The 15,418-nt window shown below is 34.7% G+C and overlaps 1 protein-coding gene across 4 annotated transcripts in view; it reads left to right on the top strand.

Moving 5' to 3' along the window:
* IMMP2L (inner mitochondrial membrane peptidase subunit 2) overlaps window positions 1–15,418 on the top strand; it is an 894,195-nt gene that overhangs the window by 664,099 nt on the left and 214,678 nt on the right. For 3 of the 4 annotated variants that reach the window (XM_003261198.4, XM_030826756.1, XM_004090195.3), the window contains one exon: window positions 9,841–9,943. The exons of the other annotated variant lie outside the window; for it this stretch is intronic. In XM_003261198.4, coding sequence (XP_003261246.1) covers window positions 9,841–9,943 — 103 coding nt within the window. The remainder of the gene's footprint in view (window positions 1–9,840; window positions 9,944–15,418) is intronic. 4 annotated transcript variants of the gene reach the window in all.

Raw genomic sequence — 15,418 nt, 5'->3', positions numbered from 1 at the left:
TGCATGTCCATTCATAGGCTCTCTGCAGGGGGAAGCACATCACGCGCTGTTGGCTCGTTCTGGCAGTCCAACCTGGCATTGTCTTTACACAATCCTGCATGCAACTTTGTATTTACAGTAATCAGGAGCATTTCATCTTTTATTCCATAGCAATAGTTTCAAGGGGTCTCCCTACATTTACACCTTTCACATTTTATGCAATCTATCATCATTTTAGTGAAAACTAATTTTAAATATATTTTCTTTACAGTGTGGAGTTATCTTTTCTATATTCAGTCAACTTATATAATGTCTGTAATTATGTTATAATTACAATAGTATTTTTACTGTTTTACTAGGTTGGCGCAAAAGTAATTGTGGTTTTCGTCATTACTTTTTAAAATGTCAAAAACCATAATTACTTTTGCGCACAAATCTCATCTAATCAGGAGGCTGAGGTGGGAGGATAGTTTGAGGCTAGGAGTTCAAGAGTAGCCTGGGCAACATAGCAAGAACCCATCTCTAAAAAAATTTTTTTTAATTAGCGGGGGCATGGTGGGACACACCTATAGTCCCAGCAAAACATGATTGTGTTTGCATAAAATTCTGAGAACTCTACAAAATAAAACTAGAATAAGAAAGTTTAGCAAGGCTGCAGGATACAAGACCAATAGAGAAAAGTCAACTGCATTCCTATGGAGTACAATGAAAAACTGGGAGTTACAATTTTAAAATATCTTTTAAAATAACATTAAAACAGTAAATACTTAGATATTAATTTAAGAAAGTATGTGCAAGACTGTTATGCTATCAATCTCACAACAGAACAGAAACATTTTCAAAGACATTTAAAATTGGAAAGATATGTTATGTTCATTAATCAGAACACTCAATGTTGTTAAATGTCATTTCTACCTAAATTGCTCTATAGATTCAGTGCAATCCCAATCAAACTCCCAGCAGGCTCCTTTGCATAGACATGGACAGGGGATTCTAAAATCTGTTTGGAAATGCAGAGGACTTAGAATAGCCAAAGGGGTTTGGAAAGGAGTATAACAAAATTGGGGGACTCAATTGCACCTGATTTGAAGACCTATAAAGCCACAATTATCATGGCAGTATGATATTGGTGTAAACATCAATGGAACAAAATAGAGTCCAGAAAAAGACTCATCCATATAGGGTGATATGGTCTGGCTGTGTTCCCACCCAGATCTCATCTTGAATTGCAGCTCCTACAATTCCCACGTGTCACGGGAGGAACCCAGTGGAAAGTCATTGAATTATGGGGGCAGATCTTTCCTGTGCTGTTCTCGTGACAGTGAATGAGTCTCATGAGATCTGATGGTTTTTAAAAATGGGAGTTTCCCTGCAAAAGCTCTCTTCTCTTGTCTGCCGCCATGTGAGACGTGCCGTTCACCTTCATCCATGTTTGTGAGGCCTCCCGAGCCACGTGGAACTGTAAGTCCAATAAACCTCTTCCTTTTGTAAATTGCCCAGTCTTGGGTGTGTCTTTATCAGCAGCGTGAAAATGGACTGATACATAGGGTAAATTAATTTTAACAAAGTTGCCAAGGGTAAGTCAAGGGAGAAAGAATACTTTTTTCAAAAAATGGTACTGGAAAAACTGGATAACCATATGTAAAAAATTGAAATTTGAACCATACCTCAGACTGCATAAAAATTATTATAAATAGCCTAAAAGTATAAAACCAGAAGAAGAAAACACAGGACAAAAATCCTTATGATTTTTGAGTTAAGCTATAATTTCTTATGAAAAACATGTACTTTAAAAGAAAAATGTTTTAAATAGACTTCATCAGAATTAAAAATGTATATTCTTTGTAGAAAAAACTTAAGAAAAATTTAAAAGCATACAGATTAGGAGAAAATATTTACAAAACATATCTAATACAAAATTTATATACAGATTATATAAAGAATTCTTACAACTCAGTAATAAGACAGATCGCTGAATTTAATTTTTAAAAGTTGAATAGATAATTCACCAAAGAAGATGTACAAATGACAGATAACATGAAAAGATGCTCAAATCATTAGTCATTAGGAAAATGCAAATTAAAACCATTCTATGCCCCTAAAATGGCTAAAATGGAAAGAATGATAATATCAAGTGCTGGTGAGATGTGGAACAACTGAAACTCTTATACATTGCTAGTCCCACTGCTTTGGAAACCAGTTCTGTAACCAAACGCAGGTCCCATCCCTCACCCCTTGCAGTATCTAATTAACAATAGTGAGATCTGATAGAAAGTAACTTTACTCCTGTGGTACCTGAGGGGAGGTATTACAGGCTCCTGCCTTGAGGGTACCACTTCAGTCTTCAGGACAAGAAGGCAGGGGCTTTTAAAGGGGGCTTGGCATGAACGACATGTAGGGGAGAGGGTGAGGAGGTACGGGGTCTTCAGATGTCTTACCTGTCAGGTGGTCTGGTTGGCTCCAATGTGGGCATAGGCAGGTTGTAAATTGAGGCTACCTCCTGGTGGAAGAGAGTTCTGGAGGCACTTGGTTTGCTTCAAGGTAGGGTCTCTGGGACTTCTAAGTAAACTCATAGATAAGCTTGCCATGCCTGGTGGAGAGAAGGTAAAGGCTATATTTGCTTTCATTAAGAACTAAGTAGGAGGTGGGGGGAAAGAAAAAGAAAAAAAAAATCATTTTTTCCTTTTAAAAATAGGGTATTTGGCCACAGTTTGATAGTTTAAACATTCACTTACCATGTGAGCCAACCATGTATTTATGGAAGAGAAATGAAAATGTGTCATACTTACACTGAAATGTTCATAGCTGCTTTAGTGTTCATATTCAAGAATTTGGGGTACCGTGCTCACTATCTGGGTAATGGGATCACTCACATCTCAAACCTCAGCATCATGTAATATACTCATGTAAAAAACCTGTACACATACCCCCTGAATCTTAAATAAAATTTGAAATTATTTGTGTAAAAAGTCAAAAATTAGAAACAGCTAAAGTGTTCATGAACTACTGATTGATAAATTCTGGTACATTCATATAATAGTATACTATTTTTTTAAAAAAGTAACAAACTACTTTTGTTTGAACAATGTGAATTGATCTCAAAAGCATTAGACTAAAGTAAGAAGCCAGAAATAAAAGAATGCATATTGTATGTTTTTTTACAGTCATTTACAGTTATACCTTGTTTTATTGTGCTTCCCTTAATTGTACTTTGTAGATATTACGTTTTTTATAAATGTGAGGTTTGTGGCAACCTCGCATCCAGGAAGTCGATTGGCACCATTTTCCCAAAAGAATATGCTCGTTTTATGTGTCTGTGAACATTTTTTAGCAATAAAGTATTTTTAAATTAAGGTATGTATTTTTAGACATAATGTTATTGCACACTTAATAAACTACAGTATAATGTAAACATAATTTTTGTAAGCACTAGGAAACCAAAAAAGTTGTGTGACTTTCTTTGTTGCAATATTGCTTTATTTATTTATTTATTGAGATGGTCTGAACTGACAATATCTTCAAGGTATGCCTGTATGTAAAATTCTAGAAAAGGCAAAACTGTAGTGACAGAAAGCGGCATAACAGTGACTGCCTGAAGCCAAGGATGAGAGTGGGGCAGATTTGCTCACAGAGAGACATGAAGAAACTTTTTTGGGTAACTCAAGTGTTTCATATCTTGATGTAGATAGGGATTATGTGACTGTTGATTTTTAAATTCATTGAATTGTGTACTTAAGATTGCTGAATTCTATTTCATGTAAATTATGCCCCAATAAGGGAACTCTACTGTCAATTTAATTTTCTTTTTTTTTCTTTTCTTTTTTTTTTTTTAAGGTAGTCCATGTTTTTTTTCTGGAAGCTTTTCAGAATTTGAGGTTGGGAGTAGTGAGACTTCAGCGTTCTGCTGTTTCATTACAATGTATGATAGTTTGATTTTTACTTGTTATTTGCACTGATTCCAGAAACTGCATTTGTAGCGGTCAAAGGAAAACTTCCCCTTAGCCCTTTGAAAATTGACTGAAAAGTAACTGACAAAAGGCAGATTAATAGGAGCAAAGGCATACAAAGTGCAGTGGAGGGTTGGGTCACAGAGCGAGTACACCACGCAACCGAGTACAGATCATTTTATACCCTTCTTTTTAGGGGGAAGGGAGATGGGGAAGTGTGGATAATTGTAGGGTGGTAATAAATGATTTTTATGGGAATTCAATGGGGTTGAACATACAATGGCCTGAGACAAGTTGGACCCATAAAGCAGATGATGGTTTGTGACCAAAGCCTGTTCAGGTATGTTGAGACTTCAGACTTTCTTCCTGCAATATGAGTTCAATTAATGAAAATTCGGGGAACGGACCAGAGGTAACCATTTTCTTCTGAGCCAGTCTGGACTTCAGGGAGATAAGGGAACGTCAGGGAACAGCTTCATCATGAGCTTTATTTAGGAGAGACAATGGGTTGGCAAACAGGAGGTGGAGGGAGGTCAGAGAGACCTTGAGGCTTCTTCAGTTTAGCACATCAAAGTGCTGTATTTTGGGCTATCAATCTCTGAGGCCCAGCACATTTATTCATTCATCAATTCTGGAAAATCCTCTACCAGTTTCTCTTCAAATATTATCTCTTTCTTGTTTCTTTTTATTCTCTTTCTTTGGAACTTTGATTATGCTGATGTTACATTTTCTTACAATGCTTCCCATATCTTTCTAATGTCTCTAATATTTTCCATTGCTTTAGCTCTCTGTATTGAATTCTACTCCAGTTCATTACTTCTTTCTTTAACTCATAGTAATTTGCTTTTTAACCAACTTACTTAGTTACATATTTTAATTTTTAGAATTTCTATTTGGTTGTTTTTCAAGTGTCTATCTTTAAAATATTATATTCTTCCTTACTCATGTATTTAATTCCCTTTATACTTTTAAAAATATTTAAATATAGCATGTATATTCATAAATCCAGTATTTGAAGTTTGCAGGAGTCTAATTTTGCTACTTATTGTTTGTCCTGACTCACTAAGGTGGGTTTTTCCAAATGAGATTTGTAATTCTGGATTGTGGGTTCCTGTCAGCTGGGATTTATCTATAGAAAACCTGAAAACCACATTTGAGGGATTATTCTCTGCCAGATGCCTGGGGCCAATTAAAGTTGATTCTTAACTTTGTCAGACTACCCAAGTAGTGTGAATTTGAACCTTAGTTTCACCTGAGAGCAGAAGGTAGATTCTCAAGAGAGAGTTTTTTTCTCTTTCAGAGGCCAACACTACATAGGCAAGTGTTCTTTTTATTTTTCTTTCCTGATGGTAGGTTTTTTTTTTCTGGTTCTATCTGTTAACAATGATAAAGAGACCTAGTTCTAACTGCTGATCTTTCTGGGTCCAGAGCCCCTGACTTCTGGTCCTTCAAGACAATGAAAACCATGGATCTAGTATCCAGGGAGCAGTAAACATCCTCAGGGCAACCACTACTTTGGAAAATGAGAAAAACTAAGAGAATAATTTGAAAAATAAAGAAACAAGAATACCTTAAATCAATAATGAATTATTAATATAAATAAATGACCTACTTAAGAGTGTGTGTGTGTGTGTGTGTGCGTGCACGCGTGTATTTGGGAAATACTTCTAATAAGAAATTCTTCCTTTCTTGTGGTAACAAGAATTACCTAGACAATACTTTTGTATTCACCCTATGACACTCAAAAGATTCAGAGACTTAAAAACATTGTTTTCAAGGTCAAATCAAATTGGAGGCAGTGATTCCTTATTCCATTTATAAGACCCAGGTAACTTGTCTTGGTAAAGGTAGTACTAAAAATGCCTTTTCTTTTAGACAGGTAGTTAGAATACCATACAGAGCTCATTTTTGACTGTCAAAACCAAAATTATTTGCAAGTCATAGATACATACAACCTTGTAGGCTGACACCTCACTTAACTGTTAAATCACCGAAAAGATTATCTTGTCTTTCTTTTATGTGAATTCAGGAGCACAAAGCTATTTAAAATTCTTTCTCTAGAGAAATTCTATTAGGAGTATTGTATTTCTTTGGCAGTCCTAAAAGGAACCAGCCCAATATTTTAACATCATATTTTTTAAAGCTACTTTGGATTATTCTTTAAAAAGTTAGACTGAAACCCAAGAAACAGAATATGCACTAGGATATAGCATGAATTTTACCTGGGTTCTTCTATAGCTCTAAGTGTTCTTTCGAATCTGTCTGGTATCTAGGAAACCACTCCGTATTAGCATAGCAATATTCAAATATACAAGAGACTAGTAGGTAAAAACACAAATAGATTGTACTTTCACCTACTACTTTCTGCATATTTGAATATGCAGAACACAAATAGTGTTTTTACATGTAAGTTTTAGAGTGTCCCAGAAGGACATAAGAGCAGAAGAAAAAAAGGATTGATTGTACCATTAAAAATAGTCTATAGTTACAGTTCAACCGTGGGGAGAGGAAATTACTGAAGCGTAGTTCAGGTAATTTTAAAAAACTGATGCTAATAGATAGCAGAGGCTGAACACATTCTGACTTATAAAATGAAAGAAAATAATGGACAAAGGAAGACAATAGCAATAATAACTACCACTTATTGGGTTCTAACTATACATCGGAACTATATTCAGTGCTTTACTTAAAAAGAGTCTCAACTACAAGAGAATCCACTTATCAAGTGTTTAATATATGCCACTTTTATCTATAGAATAACTTTTTGAGTTAGGTATTGTTACTTGCCCAGTTGTGTAACTGAGGAAACTGACACAGAGTTTCCTCAACTTGTGCAGATCATGTAAGCTTGAAAATGTTAAGTAAGATACAAAAGCCAAGATAGGCTGGCTCCAGAGACTATGCTGTACGATCTTTCCATTATATTTTCATCTAACTACTAACCTTCATTTCAGCCCAGCTAGGGCAGGAGTCCCTAACCCCCGGGCCATGGACTGGTACTGGTCTGTGGCCTATTAGGAACTGGGTGGCACAGCAGGAGGTGAGCAGCAAAGGAAGCTTCATCTGTATTAACAGCCACTCCCCATTGCTCTCATTACTGCCTGAGCCCCGCCTCCTGCCAAATCAGTAGTGTCATTAAGGTCTCACAGGAGCATGAACCCTAAGTTCCTATGTGAACTGCACATGTGAGGGATCTAGGTTGCAAGCTCCTTATGACACTCTTATACCTGATGATCTGTCACTATCTCCCATCACCCCCAGAGGGGACCATCTAGTTACAGGAAAACAAGCTCAGGACTCCCACTGATTCTACATTACAGTGAGTTGTATAATTGACTCATTATATATTACAATGTAATAATAATAGAAATAAAGTACACAATAAATGTAATGTGCTTGAATCATGCCAAAACCTTCCCCCACCCATCCTGGTCCATGAAAAAAATTGTCTTCCATGAAATCAGTCCCTACTGCCAAAAAGGTTGTGGACTGCTGAGTTAGGGTATGTCCTGTCCCATTTTAAAGATGGGCAAATAGAGGTAGAAACTCTAAGTAACTTGCAAAAGATTACTCGTGAGTAATAGTATCAAAATTAAAACTGGTTTAGTCTGTTTCCAGAACCTATGTACTTTCCACTCTATTATTCTGCCTTTATGGCAGTATTTTTTATTCTTCAGTTATTCATTCATTTGGTCATTCATTTAACAAATGTTTATTGAACACTCTGTGTAGTCTGTTCTGGGCTCTGGGGATACTCTTATGAACAAAAAAGGCAAAGTTCCAAAGGCTGCATTCTAGTGGAGGGACATAAAAAATAAACCCATAAATGTATATCAAGTGTTAGCAGGCTCAGAAAAGAAAAATAAAGCACTGTAAGCAGCTAGAAAATAATAGGATCAAGGCTATATTTAAATTTTTCAGATAAGACGGTCAGTGCAAGGAAACGTGTAACTGTCACTGGTCTTTTATGATGCTGTTGCTTTCTATCATATAAGTATCTTGGCTTATATGACATTAAAACTCAACCTTGGTTTCATATCACTCTTCTGGTTTCTGGAATATGCTTGATTTAAAACTCACCATGTCACTGCAGAAATGATTTTATGCTGGTTTTCCTTTGTAATTCTTGAATGGTTATTTTAAGAGACAAAATTGGTAATTGTTTCCTTTCTGAGCATTTATCCAAAATACCCAGCTTAATAAGGTGAACAAACGTTTGGACTGATTTGGAGAATATGCCTTGCCAGCAATTAAGTAAAGGATATTCTCTTTGTCATTAACATTTCATGTAGAATATTAGTTCTTAGAGGCAATCTAATAATAAAAGCTGTAGTGATGTCAGGAACTAATTGACTGATTTTAATTGAAGAACACTTATATTACAGAGTATGTGATGGAAAAATGTGTTCAACTTGTTTTTCACTTTTCTTTAAAAAGCTGAAAACTTTCTTCCCAATAGTAATTAAAAATAAACAGCAGTCATTAACTTACTGTGGGCTTCTAATAGCCATAATATTGCTTCCTTGCATGAATGATTTACTGATCTAAAGTAAAGTAATTCAACACTGAAATTATCTTGAAAATTAAAAACCATCCTAGATAATGAATAGTTTCAGTTTCTGTAGCACCAATTTATGTTTAGTTTTTTTTAAATGTATTATTCTGCACATATACAACTTGCTAACTAATAAAAATAGTCTCAAAGGGACACCACCTCAAAGAACAGTATGTATGCCAAGCTCAGTTTCTGAACTCTGCAACTTTGGAGGTGATAATATTCATTCCTTCATTCAGCCAACACTTACTGAGAAGCTTCTTTAGGCCAGGCGTTTTCCTGAGCTTTTTAGGGATAAAAGAAAAAAGAAAAAAGCAGTCTCTGCCCCAAAATAGCCTCTTATTGTGGGATTAGATAATATTTTATTGTAAGCTTTTCTCTTTCATCTAGTTGGTTGTATCATAATTTATTGAACCAATTCTGTGTTATTGAATATTTAGGTAAATTATTTTTTTTTTGCTATAAAAAGCCTTGTTTGAACACCCCTTGTACTGAATAAATTTGTCTGTATTTCTGATTTTACTTTTCAAATGGATTTCTACAAGTAGAATAACTAAGTCAAAAGGCACAAACATTTTAGTATCTTAAAGATGTACCAAAAATTGGCCTAAAATGGAAATATAGAGAAAAACGTTATACCATTATACGTTGCTATGAAAACTGTGTGAGATAGCCTTTTCTTAGTCCATTTCCTTGACAACGTTAAGAATATAGAATGTTTTACAACATGTGTATCATCGATCTTTAGTCTTCACAATTGTTAAAAATTTTTCATTTTTAGGAATACTTTAGAGCTGGTTAAAAATTTTCAACTGATACTGGTAGTTTTTATCTAACAAGAAGTCAATCAGATTATGTTCTTTCCATTATTTCTTACTTATGCTGAAATTTAGAGTATTAAGAGGTTATGAAAAGTGTTGTCCATTGGTTTGAGAAGTTTGACCGAAAAAAATGAAGATTGTAGTTGTGCATGAATCAGTTGGAAATGTTGAATATTAACTTAAAAGCAAATGTTAAAAAAAAAGTAGATCTGTATTTTGTTAGGGCTTACTGGATTTCATAAATACATGTTTAGAATATTGTGAATTATATTAAATAACAACACATTATATTTAGTGCCAATACATTTTATCTAAGCACAAAATTCTTACCTATAGAAATATAAAAAGAAAAAAAAATACTGTGAATAGATTCAAAATGCTCTAACCACATCTTCCTTAAAAATGAAATTATGGAGAAGCTTCATGGTTAACCTGTATGTAACATCTATATAATATTTTCACCATTCCTGAGTTTGTATGCTCAGCAGTTTGATCTCTTTTCTACTCATATCTCAGTGGTTACACTGTTTATTTCCAGAACCATAGGACACAAAAACCGGTATGTCAAAGTCCCCCGTGGTCACATCTGGGTTGAAGGTGATCATCATGGACACAGTTTTGACAGTAATTCTTTTGGGCCGGTAAGTCATCTTTTATCTCCTTGTTGATATAATTGGATTTCAAAGGTGAGAACAAAAGTATGTCAGACAGGTTATTCAGGTAACTCAGCCAAGACTGATCATGAATTTTATAGTGAAATAGTTTATGTTTGAAATTTTCCTTTTAAGTATCATAGATAAGGTACACTATCAGAGTGTGTATGTAGGTATGCGTGTGCACGTGTGTTTCTTGGAAAAAAAACTCAGACACTTCAACAAAGTACCAAAAAATGCTTTTGGCCAACTACCTTATTCCAAATTGGAAGATCTTTGTTTCTCCCACGGGAATACTTTGTAGCTTACATTTTCAGTTGATGTTTAGGAGATATAATGTGTACAAGACCTATAGGCATCAGTTTTCTAAATCATTAGTTTAAAGTGCAAGTGTAACAGAAATCATATTGGTAAATGTACAGGAAGCAAACTTTACCTCTACCCTCTTAGGGTCCCAGCTGGGTCTGAGAATTAAATTGACATAAGACAGAGTCATAGGAGAAAAGCAGACAAATTTAAAATAAGTTTTAGGTGGCGCAGGAGCCCTCATAAAGCAATGAAGACCCAACAGGTGGAAAAATGTACATACTTTTATGTTAGATTGAACAAAGAGACCTAATTGTGGAAAAGTGACTAAATTATGTGGCGAGGCTAAAGGAAGATAATTATTTTAACACATTTTAACAAGGTCTGTTTGTACAGAACCCCCTCCGTGCCCCCTGCCATGACTTCCCATGGAATAATGTTTTTTTTTTTCCTCCTGGTATAGGGAAGGCATCTTTCACATGAAAAATTGTATCTCCTGCTTTCAGGAAGAAAAGGGAAAGATTAGAATGCCCTTGCATCTGCTGTTTGTCAAGTGCCTTTAGCTTAAAGTAATCCTTGTGTCAAAGTGGCATATTTTGGAGTGGCATGATCTGTCACCCTTTATAAGTAGAATGTTAGAAGCATTGAGTTTATAGTAGAAATGCAGACATTCCTTATTCCATGCTTGTACTCCATAGAATTGAGACTAAACTGGTATTTTGTGAGTTTTTTCATGTTGAATGTATACAGAAATTCTGTATTTATGAATCCCTGCAATAGCTCATAATATAAAGTGAAGAATCTTTGAGTTAACCGGCACCACACCTGCTTCTCATTATCTAGTCTGTTTAAAAGCCTGGATCTTCACTCATTAGATTTTCCTAAAGGTAGACATATCTATACTTGTTAACGTATATGTAAGTTGAGCATCCCAATCCAAAAGTCTGAAATCTGAAATGCTCCAAAATTCTTAGATTACTGAGCACCAATATGATACTCAAAGGAAATGTTCATTGGAGTATTTTGGATTTCAAATTTGGGGATTAGATGTGCTCATCCAGTAAGTATAGTGCAAATACTCCAAAATAAAAAAAATCCAAAATTTGAAATACTTCTGGTTTCAAGTATTTTGGATAAGGGATATTCAACTTATATAAGTTAATATTGAATACCTTTAGATATGTTTGTGAAAAAAAATTTATCCATATAGTTTTTTTCTAAAATTTAATGTTGGCGGTCTCTAATAAAACAATTTCTTTCACATAGTATGAGGGCACACTCCTGTTGCCACTAATGGAGCAGCCACTTTGACTCATCTTTGGCTGACAGTACAGTAATAGAGCTAGAGTTGGATAGGCATATATAACTGTGTGGAAGATAACTTTAGGAAACTACTCCTACTTCTTTTTTTTCTAGTTGCAATGATGATAATAAATACTACTAGGGCCTTTTCTTGCCTTTGAATAGTAATTATTACAAAAATATATCTAATTTTTGAAAGGTATACTAAAGGTGAAATAAACAGATTGGAAATGTTTTAGGTCACTTACAGTATAGAAGTGACTTTTGTGACAAAATTTTGTAGCAACTCGCAAGTGAAAAAGATTACCTAAAAGCCATTTTGTGTCTCTCTCATCACAGATGTGATTGGGTATGAAATGTTTCCATTGTGTGTGATGTCTCTGTGAAATATCTTTATGCTAACCCTCTTGAGTATGTGATCATTGCACAATGATGGAAAATGTCCTTTCGTCTCATGATATGGATTTGCCAATTTACGACCTTAGTTTGCATTTCTAGTGCGATAAATATCTTTCATAAGTTTATTTTAAAATTGTGATAATTGTCTGGAAGTGTTGTTCAGTGCATATTACTACTTGATTTTACTGGATTATATCATAAAGACATGGTGATTCTAATGTGTTACTTTGTAGTTACTTAGAATATTTTCTAAGCATTTCTCTCAGTAATTTCTTTCTCTGTGAAAGAAATTAGTGTCTTTTCCTTTACAACACCTACTTCTATGTAGATAAATAAATTTTCTATTGTAGCCATGATGTTCTTCACCAGCACACAAAATAACTGATCATCGTAGATAGTGACAAATTTTCTGCTTGCTTTAAAATGGAAGCACATAAAAAGTAAATTTTGTATTTGTATTTGTATGTATATATAACTGTGACATTTCTAATAGTGATTTTAAACTACTTCACATTGGCAGACTCTTCAATTAAAAACGCATGCAGCAATTCTTTCATTTATTATAAATATTAATTTTAGTAATTATATTTGAACTGTTCTCCTAGATAATATGTTCCATTTACTGCAAACACAAATGTGATTCTTTCTAGGGCATCCAGTTAGCTTGTACGCTTTCCACTTTGAAGTTTGTCTATTATTTTTATGTAGCTTTAAATTGAGAGCAACTGAGATACTTTCACTGTTTCCTGCATAGTGATTTGTGAAATTCTAATATCTAAAAATAAACCTAAAGTAAATTATTTATTTATTTAGCACCTAAAATATATAATTTATTTTAACTACTTTGACCAAAGGACATTAGAAGAAAAACTTTTGGCTTATACATTTGAAGGCAAACATAACCTTTCTAAGATGTATAAATGTGTTTTGATTTTTAGGTTTGTGATCATAGTGTGACATCGCGAACAATTTGTGTGCAGGGAATATGAGGCATAACTGAATAATTCAGATGCAGAAACTATTTACGATAGAGTGCCTCTTTCTGAGAATGGAAACTCCGAGTTATACTAAATATAAGTTCTTTTTAGTTTCAAGTTATTTGGAAAAGAGCTAATTCAATCACTTATTTCATTGATACCTTATTAGATAAAATATTAGCCACCTAGAGTGTTTTGTGAAGGAAATATGCCTAATAGGAGATGATAGTTTTAGCAATAAATGAGCATTAGAACTATTATTTATTAATGAAATGAACTGGTGGTCTGAAAGTGATGATAAATAGACAACTGTAGAAAATGAATATTAAAATTCCATAGAATTCCTTTTGAAGTTTATGAAGTACAAAAAATTTTTCACTTCTTAAAAACCAGTGAAAAGTAAAGTAGAAAAAGTAAAGTTTATGTTTTTAGAAAAGTGTGGAAAATGAATATTAAAATTCCATAGAATTCTTTTTGAAGTTTATGAAGTGCAAAAAAATTTTCACTTTTTAAAAACCAGTGAAAAGTAAAGGAGAAAAAGTAAAGTTTATGTTGTTATATCATGCAAAGCTTTTCATTTATGCCTTCAAGACACATTTTTGAGCACCTGTGATTTGCCCACCTTGATTTTGGCTTGTGGAACCTGATGGGTAGGATGCGTCAGGAGAAATAAGAGTTATATTTAACCAGGCAGAGATTACTAGATTCTGTAATATATGTGGGAAATGGACATTTTAAGCAATTTAGTATCTACTCATACCTGTTTTGATTTTTTTCCCCTATATAATGCTTCTTTGGTAAAACAAAACAAAACAAAACAAAACAAAACAAAACAAAACAATAGATTCTTGGAGTTGCAGGAAGGATGAAAGAATGGGACTTTTTATTTTAAGAGCCCTTGACAGCCGGGCCTGGTGGCTCATGCCTGTAATCCCAGCACCTTGGGAGGCCGAGGCGGGTGGATCACCTGAGGTCAGGAGTTTGAGACCAGCCTGACCAACATGGTGAAATCCCATCTCTACTAAAAATACGAAAATCAGCTGGGCGTGGTGGCACATACCTGTAATCCCAGCTACTCGGGAGGCTGAGGCAGGAGAATCACTTGAACCTGGGAGGTGGAGGTTGCAGTGAGCTGAGATTGCACAATTACACTGGAGCCTGGGAAACAAGAGAGAAACTCTGTCAAGAAGGAAAGAAAGAGAGAGGGGGGGGGAAGGAAGGAAGGAAGGAAAGAAGCAAGGAAGGAAGGAAGGAAGGCAGGCAGGCAGGCAGGCAAGCACGCACGAAGGCAGTTGACAAAGAGAGGAATTGGAACTGAGTTTTGGGAAATGTTTAAACTAGTCAGAGATTATAAGGACAGAGATTCAGGTCATAGATAATAAGGAGTGCACTGAACCTGTAAGCTTTCTGAATTCTTTTGCCACTGTCGCTAAGCATTAAAACATACCCTGATGCCTAGAAGGAGCAGGTAAGAGGGTCAATAGATGCTACCAGTACTAGGGTATAATCCCCACTCTCAAGGAAGGATGGAAGGGAGGTAGACAATCAGTCCTTCCCAACACATTGCAGCAAATACTCTAGGTGGGGCATGACAGAGCCTCTTTGAGAAGTAGAGCATTTGTGTATGAAAACCCATGAAGTCTCCCAGGAGGATTTGGTAGAACAGAGTGTTCTGAAATCAGTGAAAATAACTATTTGGTAAAAATCCTGCATTACGTAAAGCACTCTAGATGATGTATGTTTTGTGAATGAAGTGATTTATGCCTAGAGTGGTTAATGGGTTTCAGCTGCATTGAAAATATTCTGCCTATACAATACAGAATAATCTTGATACACGAGAATGAATTTTCATTGCATTTTTTATTGTCAAATTGTAGCATTTTCCTTGTGTAACTTCTCTAGAGCAGCTAGAATAGCTTTTATTTAAAATCAGCCATTTCAAATTTAAAAAAGGTCATTAGACAGTGTTGACAGGATCCAAATGAAGTATTCTCTTCACACTTTCTTTGAAAAAATGGTGCTTAGACTTTAATTGGTTATATTTTCTTGTTGCTTGTAGTACATGCTTATTCTTTAGAAATTTTTGATAGGAACTAAAATAATCTGTATTTTATAGAAAAATATTGGTAACAATAGTTTTATGGGTTTTGTTAATAAGTCATAAAGGCTTACCTTGTGGTTTTTCATCAAATGTTTCTCATGGTTCCCATAAACAGTACTGGAACCTGGCAACTTCACATGCTTTACCTAGATATAATTTTCATTTGACTGATATAGACAAAGGCATACATCTCATAAAAAGATCAAAGCCACTTAAAGGAGATACCATTATAATGAAAATATTTGTATAACCAAATATAACTAAGTCTCAAAAGAGAGCCCATTCTCAGAAGCTGTGTTCAACACCAAGAAATGTCCATACAGTAAAATGAAACAGAAAGTCTCTCAGGATTAGCTTCATTGTTTGTTGGATTTGTTG

The sequence above is a fragment of the Nomascus leucogenys genome, chromosome 13, assembly GCF_006542625.1.
Source record: "Nomascus leucogenys isolate Asia chromosome 13, Asia_NLE_v1, whole genome shotgun sequence".
In the NCBI taxonomy this organism is placed as follows: domain Eukaryota; kingdom Metazoa; phylum Chordata; class Mammalia; order Primates; family Hylobatidae; genus Nomascus; species Nomascus leucogenys.
Note: the sequence above shows the minus strand (reverse complement) of the source record. Positions and strands in the feature narration are given on the sequence as shown.